This window comes from Canis lupus, chromosome 8, assembly GCF_048164855.1.
Source record: "Canis lupus baileyi chromosome 8, mCanLup2.hap1, whole genome shotgun sequence".
Classification (NCBI taxonomy): Eukaryota; Metazoa; Chordata; class Mammalia; order Carnivora; family Canidae; genus Canis; species Canis lupus.
This window is the reverse complement of record NC_132845.1, coordinates 25,294,049-25,317,959: the sequence shown is the minus strand read 5'-3', so window position 1 is coordinate 25,317,959 and position 23,911 is coordinate 25,294,049. Positions and strand designations below refer to the sequence as shown.

The 23,911-nt window shown below is 36.8% G+C and overlaps 2 protein-coding genes and 1 long non-coding RNA gene across 6 annotated transcripts in view; 2 read left to right on the top strand and 1 right to left on the bottom strand.

The window, feature by feature from the left end:
* Positions 1 to 13,761, bottom strand: part of LOC140638017 (uncharacterized) — a 34,218-nt gene extending 20,457 nt beyond the window's left edge. The window contains exons 1-2 of the long non-coding RNA XR_012035141.1: positions 13,720 to 13,761; positions 8,117 to 8,316 (exon numbers count right to left, since the gene is read on the bottom strand). This is a non-coding gene — a long non-coding RNA (uncharacterized lncRNA). The remainder of the gene's footprint in view (positions 1 to 8,116; positions 8,317 to 13,719) is intronic.
* The window catches only part of DPYD (dihydropyrimidine dehydrogenase), a 790,677-nt gene that overhangs the window by 503,858 nt on the left and 262,908 nt on the right, over positions 1 to 23,911 (top strand). For all 4 annotated transcript variants that reach the window (XM_072834642.1, XM_072834646.1, XM_072834643.1 and 1 more), the window contains one exon: positions 17,269 to 17,337. In XM_072834642.1, the coding sequence (XP_072690743.1) occupies positions 17,269 to 17,337 (69 nt within the window). The remainder of the gene's footprint in view (positions 1 to 17,268; positions 17,338 to 23,911) is intronic.
* LOC140637712 (FAS-associated factor 1-like) lies at positions 2,458 to 4,699 on the top strand. The gene is given in 4 exon segments (XM_072834003.1): positions 2,458 to 2,553; positions 2,623 to 3,555; positions 3,557 to 3,681; positions 3,683 to 4,699. Coding segments are annotated over 4 exon segments (1,998 nt in total). The 3' UTR covers positions 4,527 to 4,699.

The following is a 23,911-nucleotide window of genomic DNA, read 5'->3' as shown; positions in this document are numbered from 1 at the left end:
TACTTTTTGTTCCAAACACAAGGCCAGGAACCATTTGCCCTTTGTTCTTGGTAGTTGAAAAATGTAGCATATGGTAAACCTTTTCACTGAATAGGCATTCACGATCATGCATGTGAAAATGCATTAGAAGAATTTATGAGACATGTGGGGACATGGGCTGCATCTGAGACTAAAATCCTCATCACAAGCTTTTATAGTATTCTACTATGATGACTTGATGGTGGGGGAGGGAAGGATACCTCTCTTTTCCTTCGTTAAATGATAGAACAATTGGCGGTGGTTGTAAATAATTCAAAAGGTTCTGAACCAGACTTTGTCTCTTAAATTGAATTATTCTAGAGGCTGTTCTTTGCCTTATTGTAAGTAATTAAAACAATCAATGCTGTAGTTTTTATGATGTGTTTTGAAAATATATAGAAAATATTAAAAAAGAAAGCATATGATGACCCAAAATTGCAGTCTTAATACCTTTTCCCCCAACTCTTGATTGTGTGTATCTTTATGCAATAATTCCTAAGACAAGCGTATGCTTATAAATTTATTTTTTAAAGGAACTCTCAAATTAGCAAATCTTATATGGTAGGAAAAATGTATAATCTACCTTTAATTTAGAAGACTACAAACCCCAGCCATACAATTACTTCATCTTAAAAGGCTACTTTTCTCCTATGTGTTTTGAAAGCTTCCAAGATCATGTAATTATATGTGGGAGACAGGAGGAAGAGATTACAAAACAAACACCTCATTGTTGTTGCTTAAAAACAGCATTGATGTCAACATCTGTGCATTCATGAGCAAGCCAGAAAGTATGAACAATGAGAAAATGGAACACTTACGAGAAAAAAGAAATATTTTCTTATTTTCAAACTTTCAATATATTATTGTGAAAAACATCAAATTTTAAACTGCAAAGATCCTTCAGAGTTTGCTTTGGATTAGAATTGCTCGTGCATTGATTATAGACAAAAGTGACTTTAGCCCAACATTTGAAATAGCTAATATTGGAATTAGAAAATTTTATGAAATGACTGATTAGATCAAAGAAGTCTGGGGATTTTTTTCCAGTGTAATTAATGAGATGTATACCCTTTGCGTGCATTGCAAATATTAGTGCATATGTGTTATCTTAGAAGTTATATAAGTAGGCTTGAATACCATTTTTTGATTTTAATTAGGTTACATTGCCTTTTGAGTATCTTCATTTAACAGGTAATGTGAATTTAACAGGGACTTTGTTGTACACTCTGTTTTATTTTTATAGTATGCAAATAAGGACCAAATGCCAACACATTCATTATGCTGTATAAAGTTTATACCAGAAAGGTTCCAATCACTTTGAAAAAGGTCCTGTCATTATTTCTATTGTAAATCAGTATGCCAAGCCTCTGAGAAGGAAACATTTTGAATTGAAATAGGGAATATAGATGAAATCCTAGGATGTTTACAAAGTATGTGAAACATCTTTGGTTGATTCTTAAGTATCAACAGTGTGTTAAGGCAAGGGAATCATATCAATATTCAGTGATACAATAAATGCTTTATTAATTGAGTATCATTAATCATTATCCTAAAAAGCAGAACATGTTAGAGGTTTTGTTTCTTTTCTTTTTTTTTTTTTTTAAGAGGTTTTGTTTCTATTGCTGTGTACCAAGGTGCCCACTGTTGGCAGCTGTGGCAGCTTAAAATGGAGGAGGTGGAAGTGCATGAGTCCATACATAGTTCCCTGTATGGAAAGGTCAGATTGAGGTGAGGGAATTGGTGGAGATGGAACATGATGAAGAGGAAGAAGGAGAGCAGAGAAGTGAAAATAAGATCGTTTGTATAAGAAGAGTACACAGTTCCATTAGTTTATTCATTCAGCAAGTATTCCCTCAGCTCCTTCTCTGTTGAAGGAGGTGGCCTCAGGGGGAAGAAAGGTGATGAGTGAGTATTTACAGAAGTGCATAGTAGAAACACAGGTGTGCTGGAAATACTTAGGCCTCATGCAGAGCATTATAAGAAAGTCTTACAACTTTGCGTTTTAGAATGCATGCCTTTTAGACATCTCAGGTAAAGGGCATGATTTCTAACTCCCATCCCACCCACCCCCACCATTCTGTACCCAACATTGCAGCCTGTCCCAGTAAGCTACTCTGTCTTTAACATGGCGTCTGTTTAGAATACTGGCCCTCTTTGCATCTGTCAAATTGGAGAAATACACATTTGGGGATCATAGTTCTTAGGATTTGTCCTGGGTAAATAGGGGAAAAAATTTTAATCTCAATTCTAATAAAGAATGTGAGCCAAGAAACATAATTTAATAAAAAGGTGTCCTAGATATTAGTGAATTTCCTAGGATTTTAGTGAAATCTAAAAAGAATTCTTCAATATCTATAAAATGTGACTCTATAAAAATTTTCTTCTGTGGAACCATTCCTTTTTAAAAAATATGTTAACTGGTGGAACTCGTCAGCCGCCATGGCGTCCAACATGGACCGGGAGATGATCCTGGCGGATTTTCAGGGGACTTCAGAGATCATCTGTTTCCAGCTTCTCAGTTTTCCTTTTGTGGAAGTTGAGACCAGAAAAAGGAAGTGACTTGTCCAAGTTCCTGGGTTGGTTTGAAACAAAGATTATATCTAGGCATGTACTGGCATTGAAAACATTGATGAAGCTATTACATTGCTTAAGCAAAATAATTGGGACTAAGTGGCAGCTATCAATGGTGTAATACCCCAGGAAAATGGCATTCTACAAAGTGACTATGGAGGTGAGACTATACCAGGACCTGCATTTGATTCAAGTCACCCAGCTTCAGCTCCTGCTCCTTCTTCCTCTTCAGCATTTAGACCTGTAATGCCATCTAGGCAAATTGTAGAAAGGCAACCTCGGATGCTGAACTTCAGGGTTGAGTACAGAGACAGAAATGTTGATGTGGTACTTGAAGACAGCTGTACTGTTGGAGAGATTAAACAGATTCTAGAAAATGAACTTCAGATTCCTGTGTCTAAAATGCTGTTGAAAGGCTCGAAGACCGGAGATGTGGAAGACAGTACGGTCTTAAAATCACTACATTTGCCAAAAAACAACAGTCTTTATGTCCTTACACCAGACTTGCCACCACCTTCGTCATCTACTCATGCTGGTGCCCTGCAGGAGTCATTAAATCAAAACTTCATGCTGATCATCACCCACCGAGAAGTCCAGCGGGAGTACAACCTGAACTTCTCAGGAAGCAGTACTATTCAAGAGGTAAAGAGAAATGTGCATGACCTTACGAGTATCCCCATTCGCCATCAATTATGGGAGGGCTGGCCAACTTCTGCCACAGATGACTCGATGTGTCTTGCTGAATCAGGGCTATCTTATCCCTGCCATCGACTTACAGTGGGCAGAAGATCTTCACCTGTGCAGACCCGGGAGCAGTCCGAAGAGCAAAGCACCGATGTTCATATGGTTAGTGATAGCGATGGAGATAATTTTGAAGATGCTTCCGAATTTGGAGTGGATGATGGAGAAGTATTCGGCATGGCATCTTCTGCCCTGAGAAAATCTCCAATGATGCCAGAAAACGCAAAAAAATGAAGGAGATGCCTTATTACAATTTACAGCAGAGTTTTCTTCAAGATATGGTGACTGCCATCCTGTATTTTTTACTGGCTCATTAGAAGCTGCTTTTCAAGAGGCCTTCTATGTGAAAGCCAGATAGAAAGCTTCTTGCTATCTACCTCCACCATGATGAAAGTGTATTAACCAACGTGTTCTGCTCACAAATGCTTTGTGCTGAATCTATTGTCTCTTATCTGAGTCAAAATTTTATAACCTGGGCTTGGGATCTGACAAAGGACGCCAACAGAGCAAGATTTCTGACAATGTGCAATAGACACTTTGGCAGTGTTGTTGCACAAACCATCCGGACTCAAGAAACAGATCAGTTTCCACTTTTTCTGATTATTATGGGAAAGCGATCATCTAACGAAGTGTTAAATGTGATACAAGGTAACACAACAGTGGATGAGTTAATGATGAGACTCATGGCTGCAATGGAGATCTTCACCGCCCAACAACAGGAAGATATAAAGGATGAGGATGAACGTGAAACCAGAGAAAATGTGAAGAGAGAGCAAGATGAGGCCTATCGCCTTTCACTTGAGGCTGACAGAGCAAAGAGGGAAGCTCATGAACGAGAGATGGCAGAGCAGTTCCGTCTGGAGCAGATTCGCAAAGAACAATTAGAGGAACGTGAGGCCATCCGGCTCTCCTTAGAGCAGGCCCTGCCTCCAGAACCAAAGGAAGAAAATGCTGAACCCGTGAGCAAACTGCGGATCCGGACCCCCAGTGGCGAGTTCCTTGAGCGGCGGTTCCTGGACTGCAATAAGCTCCAGATTGTCTTTGATTTTGTTGCTTCCAAAGGATTTCCATGGGACGAGTTCAAGTTACTCAGTACCTTTCCTAGGAGAGACGTAACCCAGCTGGACCCAAAAAAATCTTTATTGGAGGTAAAGTTGTTCCCTCAAGAAACCCTTTTCCTTGAAGCAAAAGAGTAAACATGGCCCAGCAGTGGAACCAGCCATTCCTTGACAAGCCGGAGGCCTGCATCAAGAGAAGGGCTCCTCAGCCAACCCACCTACACGCTCGTCTCACTCAACTCAATGTCACACTTCTGCCTCTTGCAAGATTGCTGGAAAAAAGTAATAATAAACATAGCTACTTAAAATTTCCCATCCAGGAGTATATGTTCCCAGCCCTCATAGAGAATTACAACTGTGCCACCCTCCAGTACTCCTCACCTTGCCCCTGTTCAATGACTAATGCACTGTTCACGTGTGAGTGATCACGAAGTAGAATTTTTACCTCTGCGGTGTCCATCGTTCCCCCACACTGTCTAGGACAGTTCTCTCTGCCCTCTGACACCAGGATGCTATGTATTTGATATGTCTCATTGAGCCAGGGCTCATACACCTCTGCCTTTTTATTTTCATGACTGGATTTCTACTTTGTCACCTAATTTTAAAAGGCATGGGGGGAAAAGTCATATGGGACTTCTCAGCATGGAGATTAAACATTGTTGTAGGAAAAAAAGCATAAAAAAAATAAAAAATAAATAAATAATATGTTAACTTACAAATATAAAATGCCCACAGTGTGACTCTAAAGAAAGATCAAAAGAGCATATGAAGATGCTTTCTACACTTTCCAATAGCATATTTTTAAAAGTCTTATCTGTGGATGTTTAAAACCAAAGTGTTGCAGTACTATAAAATGTCATTGTTTGCACTCTAACTAAATTGTAGAAAATGGCAAATCTGAATATGACATTATTCTCTTAGTCATAAAAATTATCATGGGATTTCATTGAAAACTATTTAATCTCAGAAACATGATACCATAAAATTCTCAGAATAATCACCATGAAATAAGAGGGATAAACCAGATCATTCCCATTTTATAGATCAGGTGGTGATGCAGAAAGACAATTAAATAATATGTCAGTATTTGATCATTCATTTTACAAGTATGGGGCATCTAGTACATGCCAGCACTGTTTTGTATCCAAAACAACAATTCTTACTCTAGTGGAGTTTACATTCCAGCTGAAGGGAGAAAGACATTAAATATAGTAAATAAGAAAATGATAGAAAGTGCAATGGCAAAGAAAATAGAACTGGGAAGGGATGGTTTGCAATCTTAAATAGAGTGTCACTGAGGCAACGATGTTTGAGCAGAGACTGGAAGGAAGTGTGGGAGAGTGCCTGTGGATGTCTGGGAAAGAATACACAATGTTGGAGAAGCAGCCAGGGCACAGCCTCCCAACGGTTTACAGCACGTTCCACAATGAATTGAATTTAAGCCCTCCCATAGAATTTCTGTAAAGTAATAACATATATTTGGAAAAGAGTAAGTTGTGTGTTTTTAGAAGTCCTTGACTTCTTGAAAGCACTGCATTTAACATACATATATTGACCATCTACTATGTTACTTATTTCTTCATTCAGCAAATATTTTGTGAGTCCCTACTAGGTGTCCAGTACTTTGGTAAACAGACAGGCAGTCCCAGCCCACCAGAAAGAGAGATGCTGAGATAGAAGACACAACCCTATGTCCTCCAGAAGCTTACCATCCAGTACTTAAGACACAATACCACTAACTCACACAACAGAATTATCTAATTGAATGTGCATTAAACATGCAATCATAGTTAATGAGAGCAAAAGAGCTACATCTCATAAAATAATTACAATAACATTTAGTATTTACATAAAATTTTCATTTGGGAATTTAAAGTCTTTACAGAAAATGTTTCAATAATCTTTACAACACCCATGTGCTACATGTGTGGTATTGGAAGAAGTGCCCAAACTATTTAATGCGGTGCATCATTCTATGTAATTATCTTGAGAGTCTTCATTGCTTTCTTTTTAACCTCTTTTTTTTAAATTCCTATATTACATTTTAGCACTGTATTAATTATTAGCCTTATTAATTTATAAAAGCAGTTAATTAAATGCATATTTGTTATAGCTTCTAAATAAAAGAAGAAGTTTAAAATTGGAATATAGATGCTTCATAACACCTTTGAAATCAACCCTTTTATGTGCCTTTGAAAGGCTGTATTCATGAATGAACCACATTAAAACAGGCAATGTTTCATGACCTTTTAAGTAAAAGCAAAATCAAATCTCATACACAGTTTTATGTAGGAAACACGCCTTTCTTTGTGTACAGTGAATTCAAATCTCATGGTTTCAGTTGACTTACTGCAACCTCAGTGAAGGGTCAACAATGATAGAAAAACCTGAATCCAGTTAATCATCTTAGATTAAATTCAGTGCCAAAGTCATGCTATGAAAACAGTAAATGGCTTAAAAATATAAAAATATATGGTAGTAATGGCAGTTTCATATATGTGTTTATTTTCCATGATTGCAGCAAGTATGATAATCTTCATAGGGATGAACCAGAAAATTTTAAAAAATTAATAATAAAATAACAAGATGTCATCCTTCCTTTTATAAATATTTATTACAAAGTACATTAGATGATATGCAATGCTGAACCAAATAATAAAAAAGCAAACATGAATAAAAATTAACATGTTCTTCCTCTGAATGGTATAAAAGAAGACACTGGTGTAAATAAACACACATCTGTGATGCACTGTGACAGGAACTGGAATAGAAATAGGTACACTTTACTCAAATACCTGATAAGTATAGTGATTCTATGTCTGAGATCATTGAAGGTGGTATGATAGAAATTGGCTCTGAGCTAGGCCTTGAAGAACGAAAGGAGATATACCATCAGAGGAATAGGATGGTACTCTTAAGAAGAACAACCAGCATGGGGCAAAGAATGGAAGTCTAAAAGGACATCTGGTGGGCAGTACAGACAGGGGGATCAATTTGGTGTGTCAAGATATGGGACAGTAGTGGATTTGGGGCCAGGTTATAAAGGGCTGCACTACCCTATCTTCATTCCTTAACATATTTAGGTGCTTAGGAAACAGTGAATCACTCATTAGGTCTTGCTCACTTGGTCTTTCCTCTGAGTTAATGATTTCATAGGTAGTTCCATCTGCCTGTCAAGCTTAGATGGTATTTATTGAGTTACATTGAAATCGTGCATTGGCCAAGAACATTAAAAAAAAAAAAAAAAAAAAAAAAAGTTAGCCCCTGAGAATGAAAGTAATAAAACTGTCATGCATTGAATGAAACCCATGTGTAAAAACAAACCCACAAGGTTTTCTGTAAATGTATGATTAAGGAACACAGAAGGATGATTCAGAGAAAAAATATTATAGCCAAACAATTCAAGATTTGAATTTACTCAGATTAGCTGAACAACCATGAGCAGTTATTTAACCTCTTGAAATAAGGGTTTGTTTGTTTGTTTCCTAACTGTAAAATGGGGTTGATAATTTCTATATAGTCCTGTTGTTCTCAGGTTTAGAGATATGCGTGTGGAATGCTTAACACCGTGCGTGGTACATGCAAGGACACAGCATGTGCTTCACCTCAAATTTGGTAGATTAGAACAACTATGAATTTAGTTCAGAATTCTGTGTGTTAGCAATTTGGGCAGGACTAAGCTGGATGGTTCTTCTTGTCTCAGCTCATGTCCCTTTATCTGTAGTTACCTTCCAGGTGGGCTAGGGGCTGGCCAGTCTTAGGTGGCCTCTGCTAGAGGGCTTATCCCTATTCCATGTGCTCTGATCCTCCAGCAGGCTGTGATAGCTTCATCACATGGCTAGGCAGGCTTTCAGCAGAGTAAGCAGAAGAGAACAAATCCTCTTCAAGCCTTGGTTTGGCACTTGCACAACCTCAGTTTTGCCATGTTCTGTTGGTTAAAACAAGTCATAAAGTCAGTCCAGATTCCAGCGGTGAGTAAAGAAATCCTTCCACTTGATGGGTTAACTACACAGTGACATTGCAAAGGAACATGAATACAAGTAGAGGAACACTTTTTTTTTTTTTTTTCAAATACTCCACCACAAGAGGGGTGAGGATGCAAAATCAACTGGAATCTCTAATGTAAATTGAAAGGATAGGAAATCAATACAGTATAGTCTTAATGTAGTAGAGAGGAACTTGGAGGCAAAAGACCTGAACTTAATCCTTGCTTCTGCTATTGATTAACATGACCCTGGTAAAATAAATGATCTGTGCTCATTATTCTCGGTATAAAGTTTTCTAAATTCAAAATTACTGTGTGGAATAAATGAGGTCATGTATGTGAAAATATGCACTAAGTTTAAATGTATAAACATACATAATGGATTATTATTCTTCTATATAAAATATACTTTATAAGTTATAAAAGGTTTCCTAATCTCTTACCTATACTACCTGCCTGTCGTTCTCATTCTTTCTCTAGAAGGTTGAAATTTACTTACATTTAGACTTTGGGATTGGTAATAAAAATGTGCATTACTTGGAATTCCATTTCTCAGCTACCTATTCCAGTATTTACTTAAAGCAAGTATTTATTGAATCCCAATTATGTACAAGGTATAATATAAGATGCTAAAGATATAGAGAAGGACAAAAAGCCCTGTCCCCAAAAACTTCAGTCATCTTTTGAAAAACACATAAACAACAATTTAATGCAATATGATCAATGTTATAACAGAGAAAGGCAAAAGATGCTGTGGGATCTCAGATGGGATCAAAAGATGCTGTGGGACCCCTCAGAAGAGGGATGCCTGACATACTCAGGGGGGGAAGGGTACACAGGGAAGGCCTCATAGAGAAGGTAATGTCCAAATGAGAAGCTAGAATAATCTAAAGTTCAGATCCAAATACCTACCTGGTTAGAGACCATTGGTTTAGACCCTTGCCTGGATAAACCTGTTTCCTACCTATGCATCCAGTTCTGTTGCCGTTGAAGTTTATCCATTCATATCCTCCAATGCTAAATTGAACAGCTTGATATTTTTTAGAGTATATTACTTAAACACAGCATCCCGTGTCTTTGCTTCTTTTGCTCACTCCACCTGGAGTACTCTTGCCTCTTTTATTTCTAATCAGTTTCCAGTAAACACCCATGGATGATTTCAGAATCTAGTAAGAGTTACTTTTCTAGGCTATCTTCCCTGATTTACACAGGTATAAATAATCACCCTTCCTTTCTGCTCTCATTATATCCTGGTTCATACACTATAATTATTTTTGTATCAATTTACATATGTCTGCTTTATTATACCATATGCTCCTAGAGCACAGGGACCATTCCTTATTCATTCAGACAAAGGGAATAGACATATGGTCAGGAGAATGTAGAATACATGTTACATTAAGAAAGAACAGTAATTCAATGTGGTTGGAGTAAAAGTAGCATTGTGGTCTTGTATAGCTTATGAAAGCATTGGATTTTATCCCGAAGTTGGAGTTGAAAAACAAATGTGATGTGATCAGGTTTATTTCTTTAGAAGGATCTACCAGATGGCATAGGCTGAAGAGAGAGATAGGGAGATTAATAAGGAAGCTACTTCAGTGATCCAGGGAAGCAATGGTGAAGATCTTAACTAAGACAGTCATGATGAAAATCAGGAATACTTAGAAGAGATCATTGGAAAGTAAAGTAGAGAAGTACTTCTCAAACTTGCCTGTGCATCAGAATTACCTGGAGATGTTATGTTTGAAAAACCCTGTTGCTTGGGCCTAACTAAATACAAATTATGTTAGAATTATTATTATTCATAAAAATAATAATAATAATAATAATTATTATTATTATTATTATTATTATTATTAAAGTCCAGGGAACTTCAATGCTTAGCTAAGTTTGAGAACCAGTGGGCTTGACTTGGTGTAGGCAATGAGAAAGAACGGAAATCTAGTTTTTTAATTTGGGATGAAAGGGTGGAATATATGTAACATGAAGAAATTAGCAAATTCAGGGCTGAAAAGTGTAAGTTTAATTTTAGTAAATTGAATCTGGAGGTTAGAAGGTATGCTGTTCTTGAACTTAAGAGAAAGATATGAGTTCAAGGTGTACACTTTATAAATTTTCTACATACAGATATTATCTGAAATCATTGTAAATGTGATGTCTAAGAGTGTGTATGAAGATACTAAAAGAGGACCATGCGTAGACCCTGGGGACATCAACATGTAAAAGGTAGCCAGAGGTAGAAAAGCCTGGGAAGGAACAACAGAAATAAAAGTAAGGCAAGGTGGTATCTCCAAAGCTCATATGGAGGAGAGTTTCAGCAAGCTGGAGGGGTTCACTGTCTCAGTACTGAAGAGATTTCTTGTAACGATTTGGGCTAAAAAGTATCTAAAAGTATCACTGGTGACCTTGGGGAGATGAGTTCCTAGACACAGTAGGGACAATAACTAGATAAAATATATACAGAAGTAATCAAAAGAAGAGGAAAAGGCAGCCATTACTGTAGTTCCTGAATAGTCCAGTGTTTTGTTTTTCCTATTCTAATGGAAAACATCTGATTTTCTTTTTTTTTAAGATTTGTTTATTCGTTTATTCATGATAGACATAGAGAGAGAGAGAGAGAGGCAGAGACACAGGAGGAGGGAGAAGCAGGCTCCATGCCGGGAGCCCGACGTGGGATTCAATCCCGGGACTCCTGGATCACGCCCTGGGCCAAAGGCAGGCGCTAAACCGCTGCGCCACACAGGGATCCCCAACATCTGATTTTCTATGGAAACTATGTGCATACTTTTCTATGTTAGGAATAGTTGTATAAATAACACATTTGTTAGTTCCAAAATAAACAAAGAAAATGATGAATTTTTAAATAGTATAAAAAGACAACTTTAAGAATATTATTCTCATCTGCAAACATTAAATAAGCAATATCCATTTAAATTTAAAGAACTTAGGAATTTCAGTTTTAGTGTCCTATTCTCAATGTGTACATTTCAGGAAAATTGTACCAATCTCACTTGCTCTATTTGTACTACAGTATAAAGAACAGTTAAAATTTGAATATTGTACAGTTAATTAATATTTAATAAACGTTTTCTTAGTTTAAATGTCTTTGAAAATCATATGTCCCATGCTATTTTTCTTCCTGGGTATAATCCCAGTAGTGTTAAGGGGTAATATTGTTAAATTGTTTGACAAAACCTAACTCAGCTACTTGTAATTTACAGTTGTTCACCTTTGTCATTTCGCAGTTTTTCCCTACTAAAAAATTTAAGTTGTCTTGAAGCTGAATTGTTGACTGAATTTCCAATGTAGTTCATAGCATACTTACAGAATACCAAAACAGTGTTGCCAACATAGGTGTTTTAAGCATACACTTTAAGTAAATGGGAATTTGAGGAGTCAGCTTGTAACCAAATTAGAAGTTTTATGTTCTTCACTTTAATTTCTGATATGCAAACTTTATTCTATTTTTGGTTTGGAAAAAAATACTTAATAAAATCACTTTATTTTTTCATTCAGAGTAATTCAAAAATAATTTAATCATAAAATGTGATTCTTTAAAAGTTAGAAAGGATAACAATAGAAATCATGTAATACTGTTTTTTGTTTTGCTTTGTTTTTTTTTTTTTTCAGAATAAGTGTCCTATTTTTTAACTCTTGAGGAATTTTTCTAGGAGAAACAACATGCAAAATTTGATTAATAAATTATTATAGTTGGCATTTTATATGCTTTAGAACATTAATATCTCATAGTAATTAGATGTTTACGCAAAGAGTATACATTTTAAATCTATATTCGTTAGTCATGAATCAAAATGAAAGTCAAGTTATGTAAAAGTGCAATTTAAAAATATTCTGTGTAAAGCAGAATTAGATATAAAAATGCCCTTTCATGGAACACATCACATTTAAATGGCCAAAGCACCAGAAACTAGTCTTGATGAGTCTCAATTATAAAACATTGTATAAAACAGATCTGTGTTCTGACAAGGTTCTGATGTGTGTTCCAGTATTCTATATCATATTATCCTTTTGCTTTTACTAATTAATCTCCCCTTCCAAAAACATTATCAATTCTGATTAAATAAAATAAATAGGATTCTTACCATAAGCTCTTAGTAAACTTGCGTTCCCATTTTCTTGGATGACTATTTCAGTACTCTCAACTCTCCCCCATATTTCTAAACCTCTGTCCCCCACTTTCTTTCCTGTTGGGAGACCTCATCTACTACTTAAGAAAATATAAACACGAGGAAAGATAATTTCACCTTTTCCACACCAAATCTATAAAGTCAAGTGCATCCATACCTATTTTTTCTCTCTCTACCCTTTTCTTCCACTCCATTAAACTGGAAACAGTACCTCCTCTGCTCCTATCAAAATTTATTTCCTCTCGGGAACCTGGGTGGCTCAGTGGTTGAGCATCTGCCTTTGGCTCAGGTCGTGATTCCAGGGTCCTGGGATAGAGTCCGCATCAGGCTCCCCACAGGCCTGCTTCTCCCTCTGCCTATGTCTCTCCCTCTCTCTCTGTATCTGTCATGAATAGATAAATAAAATCTTAAAAAAAAAAAAAAAAAGTTACCTCCTCTACTAATGCAACGGATTCATCATCACTTCTTCCCTTCTCAACAAGTTCTTATCTTTTCCAGATCATTTCCACAAGCATAAAACTTACTCAAATATGGCTCATTAATATATATATATCTCGGGGGCCCCTGGGTGGTTCAGTCAGTTAAGTGTCTGCCTTTGGCTCAGGTCATGACCTCAGGGCCCCTGGATGGAAGCGGGAGTTTATTTCTTCCTCTCCCTATGTCTGGTACTTCCCCTGCTTTTACTCTGTCTCTCTCTCTCTCTGCCAAATAAATAAATAAAATCTTAAAAAAAAAAAAAAACCTCTTGCTAGACCTCCCATAACTTTATCTGCTGCCTTATTTATCTTTTAACTAGCTCACCAAAATCTTGAGTGTGTGTATCACTTCTCTCCACTTCTTCATATTCTGTTCACTCAGACTACTCCAGTGTGACTGCTGTCTCCCCTGCTTCACTGAAATCCTCTTTTTTTTAAAGATTTATTTATTTATTCATGATAGACATAGAAGGAGAGAGAGAGAGAGAGAGAGGCAGAGACACAGGCAGAGGGAGAAGCAGGCTCCATGCCAGGAGCCTGATGTGGGACTCGATCCCGGGACTCCAGGATCGTGCCCTGGGCCAAAGGCAGGCCCTAAACCGCTCAGCCACCCAGGGATCCCCTACTGAAATCCTTCTTGTAAAGGTTACCAATAGTTTCTGTGTTGCCTGATCACATGAATAATTCTCTGTTCTCTTACACAAACTCTCAGAAGTACTCACTAGCATGGGTTGCTCTTTACTTTTTGGAACACTTCCTTCTCTTGCCATTTGTGACATCACATTCTCAGGTGGCATCCCAGGTCCTTTCTTTTTCTTTATTTTATTCTTTTCTCTTTGAAATCACCTAACCAGATAGCTTTAAATGCCATTATATGTCCAATATATCTTCATCCCTCCCTCTTTAGTGAATTCTAGATTCATGTATACAGGGATACAATCTGTGTCCTCACTAATGAGATTTTATGTGTAATATATTAAGATTGAGCCTCTTAATACTCCTCCACTAGTTATTTTACTAAGCCTTGTTCCATCTCGGTAAAGTGTCTACAGTCCACTCAGTAGTTAAAGCCAATAATCTAAGCATTCTTAATCTCTCCTTTTCCCTCATCTCCTGAGTCTAACTGCTGACTAGTTTACTGGTTCCAGCTCAGAACTATCCACTTCTCCATGGATAATTACACATGGCACATTATTTCAACCTAACTGGACTCTGCTTTCATCCTAAAACACCTTCACCCCATTCCTTCTAAATTAGTGAAAATCATGCTTTGCAAATGTAGATTAGATAATTTTGTCACCCTCCTTTAAATCTTTCCCTGGCCTCAACTGCGGCTATAATAAAAAGCCCAAACTCCCACAGAGCTCAGCTCTCAGAGATATGGCTACTGCCTGCTTTTCTCCTTTTCTCTTATATGTTTCTTGCCTATCATGAAACTCCATCCACATGGCCTTCAATTTTACTTAAATATACCCTGCTCATTTCCACCTCAGTGTCTTTGCACATGTACTTTCTCTATTTAGAATGCCAGTTGTCACCCAATTCCTCATCTCGTCTTTCAGTGTAAGATGCCTTCTTATGTTTCATGTCTCAACTCATAACCCTTTACTGACCATCATCTGATATGTCACTATGCATCCTTGTGATTCAACATCTTCCTGTCCTCTATTATGCCTTCCTAACAATAGTTTTGACCTGGGAATAGTCCTAATACTCTTTTTTTTTTTTTTTTTTAACTTATAATTGTTTTCTCTCCCTAAAATGTAAGCTTCAGGAAGACGGACTTTTTCTATTTTTCTTTTTATCACTTCTGAGTTAGAACAGTCACTGGTACATAGTACACAAAATATTGGTTGAATGTTCAGTGGAAAAGATGCTAAGTCAATGTCTTAAACTCCTTATCGGGCAGCCCCAGTGGCTCAGTGGTTTAGCGCCGCCTTCAGTCCAGGGCGTGATCCTGGAGACCTGGGCTCGAGTCCCATGTCAGGCTCCCTGCATGGAGCCTGCTTCTCCCTCTGCCTGTGTCTCTACCCCTCTCTCTCTCTCTCTCTGTGTCTCTCATGAATAAATAAATAAAATCTTTAAAAAAAATAAAATAAAAATTAAAAAACTCCTTATCTTGCTAGTGTTCTGAGATTTTTCTCAGTCACTCAGATTCAGACTCTCAGATCTTTTGATTCCTCTTTCTCAATTGCTCCTTCTAGTACACAAGTCCTGTGTGTTTTAACATCTGACCCTATTTTGCATCACCAAGACCAACACTCACATTAGCCCTGTTCACTCCCATTCTGACTCATAGTGGTTATTTGTCAATAGTTTTCATCAGTTGTTTATTTTTCCCTTCTCTGACTCATGATATTCTTTTCTGCTTAATTTTATTTTTTTTTTTTCTGCTTAATTTTAAAAAGATGAGCTGATAAAGCAACTCACTCCCTAAACCTTTGGTGACCTCATTCATGTATTCACTCAGTCTTATTGTGTGCCAAACACTGTGCTGGTTATTATAGATAAAATGAGGAATGATACAGAGTAGTCCCAGCTCCCATGGAGATTGTAGTCTATCAGGAGAAAAAAAAAATTAATGTTACAGACAGGCTTGTTGTCTTCATGGTTTTTAGAACTCTGTCCAATAGGATCACAAGTTATTTTATGTTCCTCTCAATGTTGAAAGCATTCATCTGACTTTTACAATGTACCTTTTGTTTTGTTTTCTAGATATATATAAAAAAGCTGCATGTGGTAAGAGTACAGTGACTTTTAGTGTACTCTTCCACTAGAATCTGTGACTTTAGGCTTGGCACCAACTCTTTGTGTCTCAATCTCAGTCTTTAAATGTTAATAACTTAAAATTTTACTGACATATATTGAATACTTATTTTGGGAAAGCAAAATCTAGTGGTTAGAAGCACAGATTTCCAGTCAAACTGCCTGGGTCTGAGTCCTGGCTCTGTGTCTTATTAGCTATATGCCTTGTAAATCTCAATGCCTCAGGCACCTGGGTGGCTCAGTGGTTGAGTGTCTTCCTTCAGTTTAGGTCATAATCCTGGGGTCCTGGGATTGAGTACCTCATCAGGCTCACCGCAGGGAGCCTGCTTCTCCCTGTGCCTGTGTCTCTGCCTTCATCTGTGTGTCTCTCATGAATAAATAAATAAATAAATCTCAGTGCCTCAGCACCTTCATCTCTAAAATGGGGAGAATAATGTGAATGATTGAGTGAAGTAAAAACCGTTAAAATAGCACTTAGCACATTGTAAGAGCTATGTAAATTTTAGCAATTTCCATTGTTACTTTTCTGAGTAGGTAATACTATTATCCATATTTAATCAATGAAAAACTAAATAACTTGCTGGGGACCACACAGTATGTGATAGAGTCAGAGTTCTAATCTGGACATTCTGGCTTCAGAGCAGGTGGTAGTAACTACTACTCTATACAACCTCTATTTTAGGCTTACTGTAAGACTATTGTTAAATAATCAACATTTAACAAAGTTTAAAACTATAATGCACTATGAATATGTAAGGTGTTATTATCTGTGCTGTAATAAGATATGATTGAAGAAGACACTAATTTATTTCTTTTCCATATCCTGGAACTTTTAGCTATACCAGTAATTATATTAATGAACATTTCTATGTCATTGTATAATTTAGGCAACCCTTTCACATCCACAAATTTATGTAATTCCCACTATCACTTTCTGAGGTTGGCAAAGTCAGTATCATTATTTCCATTTGAAGAAGGAGAATGCTGAGGATCAGAAAAGTTAAGTAACTTACATAAGAATTCAAGGGTAGTAGGGGCGCCTGGGTGGCTCAGTCAGTTAGTGTCTGCCTTCAGCTCAGGTCAGGATTCCAGGGTTCCGGGATTAAACCCCACATCCAGCCCCATGTCAAGACCCACACCAGGCTCCCTGCTCAGAAGGGAGCCCTGGTTCTCCTTCTCTCTCTGCTGCCTGCTGCTCCCCCAGCTTGTGCTCGCTTCCTCTGTCAAATAAAATAAAATAAAATCTTAAAAAAAAAAAAAAAGAACTCAAAAGGTAGTAAATGAGAAAGTCTCTAATATAAATCTGAAGCCCTGAATCCTCTGCCTTACCATAACACATTGCTAATTTTAAATAATTTGTCTTTCAACAGATCAAAAACTAACTTTTATGATATGGTTTACCATTATAAACATATATGTGTAAATATTATTATACTCTTGTGTACAAAACACCTTGTGTACAATTATTTGAACTGACTTTTTTTTTTCCTTTTTTCTTTTTGAAGATTGTGATTGCTAGCATCATGTGCAGTTATAGCAAAAATGACTGGATGGAGCTCTCCAAAATGGCTGAGGTAATGATTTCTTTCGTATATATTTATTTTATTTCTTCTCTTCCATTTTTATTAGTTTTAAATAAAGAGCTGCCATGAAGAATAGCCTAGTAGAAGTAAAATTGAATGGAAAATGGTAACTTAAAACATTTCTATTATAATTTGTTTACCCTGTGTTTTCATTAAAATGATGGAAATGTAAATTTAAAAGGAATCTATTCTATAAAAGTGGTCCCTTGGATTTCACACAGTACCTAAAAATCCTTTATTCTTTGAATCCATATACTCTTTATTTGCATATTAAGCAAACTGTATATTATGATGGATGCCATGATAAAATTTAATTCTACCTTTGAGAGTGTAACAGGATCTTACCTTGCCTTTAGGCAAACTAGTTTGACAGCGAGAAGAAATTTTGAATATAGAACTCTTGAATATTTAAAATATAAAAGGTTCATTTAATACTATTCTAGTGTGAATACAGACATGCATAAAATGGTAGGACAGAAGGCTCCTGAATGGAACACTAGTCAGCAGGTTTTCTATAATATAAATTGAATCTTGCGCAAATGCAAACAACTAACCATGTGCCTCAAATTTGTATTTCAAATAGAAAAATACATACTTAAAATTGTATACTTATGTCCATCATGCTGTCATGAAAAATATTCTAGACAGCTTTAGCTGAGGTTTCTTGAAAACCTCTCAGAAACGTAGAAGACTAAATCTAACAATACTTATATACTAATGACTCTACATTACAAAATATTATAAAGCCTTCCATGGCATTCAAAAATTAAACATTTTATTTGGATATCTTAAAACTGTGAGGGGAAGAATTACTTCTGGGACTTAAGGGGATGAAATTAAACATGATCAGTAATTGGCTTCATGATCTTTGGTGCTGGGGCCACTTTATACATGTATTTACCTAATTGACCATGAAATCTTCCACAGAACCTGTGCTTGGCATGAACTTTGCCAATTTTAAACTGACTATGATGAATGGCTTTATCATGCTACTTGCTCCTCTGCCTTTCTAAGGAATAAAATACTTTAAAATAAATATTTTCTTCAGCAAAGAGCATCAACTTTGTTTTCCCTTTTTTTTAATAATAAATTTTTTATTGGTGTTCAATTTGCCAACATACAGAATAACACCCAGTGCTCATCCCGTCAAGTGCCCCCCTCAGTGCCATCAACTTTTAAGTAAGCAAATTTCACTTCTAAAAACCTTAATTAGTGGGACGCCTGTGTGGCTCAGCGGTTGAGCGTCTGCCTTTGACTAAGGTGTGATCCTGGGGTCTGAGGATCAAGTCCCACATCGAGCTCCCTGTAAGGAGTCTGCTTCTCCCTCTGCCTGTGTGTGTGTGTGTGTGTGTGTGTGTGTGTGTGTGTGTGTTTGTCTCTCTCTCTCTCTCTGTGTGTCTCTCATGAATAAATAAATAAAATCTTTAAAAAATAAAAAAATAACTTTAATTAGTAACATACTAACCAATTTAAAGGTATTTTTTCACATTTCTCACATTCTATATGTATTTATTTAATTGCAGTTTCATTTAGTATAATTTTCTGAGTACGCGTAGCAAAAAAGAAAAAGAACAACAAAAACAGAAGAAAGGAGGGGAAAAAAATTTAGAAAGAAAAAGTTATGCTTTCCTTTCAGTCAAACCAGTCTGTAGTATCTCTCTATACAGGAAAGCAATCTACATATCAAGAAGGTCCATCTATAGATAGTGTCAATTAAAAAAAAATAATCTCCCCTATAATCTTAAAACATGGACTATCCCAGGCATGTCACATGAAAGAGTTATCCCCAGGCCTCCACATCCCACTGGAGGGTAATATTAGGCAGGATGATTCATCATAGCTCCTGTGGTAAATACCCAATAACACTTTGTAGCGTCACTAGTTGGTTTTGTCTTAACGAATGCATGCTTCAAAACCGATTAAAACAGATTTTTTTTTTTTTTTTACAATGAAAGAGCCCACGTTAAAACAAACCAACAAAAACAAAAAGTATTCAAGCCAAAGTTACTGTACCACTTCAATGTGCATTTCTTTGGGGGTGGTGATAATGGGCGGTAAGAAATGAGAGATATCACACCAGCTGTTCTAGCGCCAGTTTTAAGTTCAGCAAATGACTTAGTGTGATGATGAATATATTTTAAATTCATGAAGTTCTTCTCCTTATAGTAGATTAATTTTTGAATTACGCAATAGGGAACTGAGGAAATCTGTTATGAGCGCTTTACTATTACATCTGAAAACAGAAATGACACATGTGTAACAGCAGGACAGATCCAGATCCATACCAGAACATAAAAAAGTAAAGACCAAGAAACTCTGTGTCAGAATGAAAATTTGCACAAAGAAGAATCATTATTACTTGTTTGTTTCACCAGAGGCTACCATTGTATTTTAATATTCTAAATAAACATTTAAGATCATGTGGGTCATTAGAAAAAAAAATAGAACCTAGGCACATTCTTAAAATATGGTAAGTTCAACTGAATGCTATTTTTTAAAGTTAATGTATATCCAGCATATCTTTTTTATCATGTGCATATTTTTTAGAAAGTTTTGTTTTCTCCTAGAAATAAAACCATGCTGAAGTAAGCCTTCCATTTCACTGTAACCCAAGAATGACCACTTTTAATGTTGTCTTTTATGCATTATTCAGTCTGGTTTGACTTTGTTGTTTTTTGAATATCAGAAAAAAGAAGCAGCCTCTGGAAAACTTTTCACAGCTTGGTATCAAATCAGTAGCATTGTTACGGTCTGCTCAATTTTTCGGTATCTGATCACAGGCTTTCCTACTTTTCTGGGTCATGGATAACCTATTCCAATTCCATGCAAAGGAAGATCTGTGAAGCACCTACTGTGTGCACCATCTCTTACCAGCCAACACAAAGATGAATGAGACATAGCCTCAGCTGTACAGAAAGAGACCGGTCAGAAAGTTCAGAAAGACACCAAACTGAATCATACTGAAAGCTCACAATATCAGGTCTTAAGTTGGTCTTGAACTCATTTTAATAGATCTTGAATCCCTTTGTTTCTTAATGTGTATTAGCTTAGAAAACAGAGGCTGTGTCAAAGTTAATGTGAAGATGCTTACTCTAGAGTGGTAAGGAGTGGGGAGAAAAGGGAAATGAGATAGGAAGAAGGGAAAGCAGAGCCCCTATGGTGCATTACAGAACTGGCTCCCACTTCCCAAGGAAATGGAGCTGAGTGCTCAGTCTTGTGGGACAGAGAGTGCCATGTGAAATCATCCTGCCTCACAAAAACTTAGAGGAGCAGAAGGGTGAAAGATGTACCTATGGGTTCCTTTCTATCTACTTTCTCTCGCTGTCAGATTTCACACCCTAGGGCTTCACTTTCCTCTGCACTTGTAGGTTGCGTATCCAGCCCCTTTAGGGGCACCGCTAAGGAAGTCAAATGCCACACCTTGTTGTGAAATGTTTCTTATTTCTTGTTTGATGTTTCTTGTGAGATGTTGTGAGATCTAAACCCAGAACTGGCTAAGCCTGGCTGGGCCCTGGCATTCCAAAGCTGCCACTTTGACAGGTTCAATGGGGGCGGTGGCAAAGCACAGCTTTCATGCTGAGGAAGCTGTGAGAGCTGGCAATGACAGGAGCTGTGAGGACAGCAACAGGGGCTGAGGTACCTTTTTCAGCTAGTGGCAAAAGCTTGAGTGGCAAGGAGGGCCATCAGATTTGAAGCAGCATATAAATTGAGTGGAGCTCAATATGCATCACTACCACCCTAATCCAAGTTTATCTGAGAGAGCTCCACTCATCTTCTTGCCCTCAATCAATCTGAAATCTTCCCACTCTCTTTTTCTCTTTTTTAAGATTGTATTCACTTATTCATGAGAGACACAGAGAAAGAGGCAGAGAGATAGGCAGAGGGAGAAGCAGGCTCTCTGTGGGGAACCCTATGTGGGACTCAATCCCAGGACCTCAGGATTAGAATCTGAGCCAAAGGCAGACGCTCAACCACTGAGCCACCCAGGTGCCCTCCACTCTCTTTCTTAAGATGCAAAATCCTAAATGTGGCCCATAAGTACTATATAGTCTGGCCCCCACCTGCCTCCTCAGTGCCATCCTCAGTCTGTTGTCCACATTCCAGCACCCACTGGCCTTCTTTTACTCCTCTGACACACTCCTAACTGAGAGCCTTTGCTGTTTGCTTGGCTTGGAATATTCTCTCTTACTCACAGAATGTTCTTTCTTGATTCTTGAGTCTGCTGACTAGTAGGTTAAACCCTCTGTCTTACTCCTTCTAAGCTCCTGACCTCGGAAGTCAGTTTACCACTAAAACAGATGAAACATAAACTTCAGGTCTCTTACTTGCCCAAGTTACTTCCAAGCCCCTGTACCTAATTTTGTATTTGTAATTTTAATTTTTTTTTCCTTAAAGAGGTTTCCCTGATTTGTTTAAGCTTCAGGCTCCCCCAAAATCTAGGTGTACCTCTGCCTATGCTTTTCCCTAATTTGTTTAAGCAGGTTGGAGATTCTAATTTGATGGCTGGATGATGGATGGATGGATAGACAGAAGAACCAGTACACAGTAATTGCTTATACTCACATAATATTTACTACAATCCAGGCACTGTTCTAAGTCATTCACTTTTATTAAACTGGTTTATATCTTACAAAAGCAACCTATGAGTCACTTCCATGGTGTTCCACTTCATGGAGATAAGGACACTGAAGCAAAAGATAGATAATATGACCAAGACCACACAGGTAGTGTATATTAAAAGTGGGATTCAAACCCATGAAATCTGCCTCCAGAGTTCTGGCCATTGACATAGACATTCTCCTTCATATAAATAAATGGATGATAAGTAGATAATGTATGAAATTAGAAACAGCAGATTTTCTATGTCACGGCCTTCACTAGATTACTTTATTGTGTAATCACTTAGGTGAGGTGTAGAATAAACTCTGGGCTAAGTGAGTAAACTAAAAAGCTGTGACTAACAGGAGTCAGAATGCATGCCCAGTTTCAGTTAATTTAACATTTCATGCTAATTCAGCAATTAAGGCTTTTCGAATGCATATAGTTGCTCGGAAATGGAATTAACTGCCTTTTAAGGTGATATACATCCTGTGACAAGAATATTCAAGCAGAGGCCAAAGGAATGTTCTCTGTCTCTTCATGTCACCTTGAGCAGGATTGTCTCAGTTTTGAGATAATCAAAGGCCTCTTCAGATGTGTTTGGTGGGTCGATGTTTGTATATGTATGTAATACTGGGGAAATCTTGATTAATTAGTCACTAGAAAGCCTATAAAGTGGATAGGTGGTTTTACAAGGTTTTAGTTTTACTTCAAGTTTAGAAGCTTTAAGGACGTCAAATGTTATATCTTCTTAACACACTATACCAATTCCAGCCTTGGAATTAGTGATTTCTAATAAGTTATAATAGTAAGAGAGAGCAGGATCTGGATTCAGAATGCTTGGTTTCAAGACCCTACTCTCATTTATAAAATGTGATATATTAAGCAAGTCACTTGAACTCTTTGTAACCTTTATTTTATCATTTGTAAAATGGGAATAATGATCCCACTATAAAGAGCCTGGTAAACTATCTAGGATGTTGTAAATAATCAATAAATGTTAGTTATTATTGTCTACTATGATAGCTAATGGTAAACTTCCACTTACATTTTAAGAAATACATATAATGTAAATATGTATATGAATGCCACCTACAGTTTATCTAATCCAAAATATTGTTGAACTGATTTACTATTAATTGCTGTATTTCAGCAAAATAAAGAGGTCTGAATGAAATATTTCAAATAACTAAGACTAAGAAAAGAGCAATATTGTATATAATAGCAATGTACAATCTTTTAATTAAGCTGGTAATTCCCACATGACATGGTTTTGAGATAAGCCCTATTATGTACAGTTTATACTTGAGTAGTTGGAGACAAAGGAGATTAAATGACTTCCTAAAGCATCCCCAATTCCTTAGCAGACCTAGGATTAGAACTCAGAATTTAGGCTGTGCTTTGTTCATGCTTTACCACCAAACCAGCAGGAAAAAAGTAAGTAGCATGATTCATGGTAATATTGAGATAATATGAAGCATTTTAAAACTGAATTAGAAAATCAAAAGCCATAATGAAGCCATATTAGAAAATAAGCTGGATGATCAAATGAACTTTCACAAATGTGCAAAAGAAAAAGCAGACTCACTAATGAATAAAGATGGATAAGAAAGTTAACCAAGAAGTAGCTAACTAGAAATTTTCAATTTGTTAAGGTTCTACTTAAAATTTATAAAGCACAAAAAAATAGGCTAAAATCTTGAACAATTAGAAAAAATAAAGTGAGCCATTGAAGAAACAGTTGTTGGCATAAAGAAAGGTCTGTGATGCACTTAAAAAGTAGTGAACTCTATTTTTAAGCCTTTGTGTGACATTGTAGACATGTTTAATGTTATGGAAACTGACTCAAGCTTCTAGTTGACCTTACTTAAAAAGAAAGTGTGGCATTGGAGAAATTCTAGAAGTTAGGTAAAATAATGTACAAATTTGAATCATTTATAGTTTATCCCCCACCCCTCAAATTACC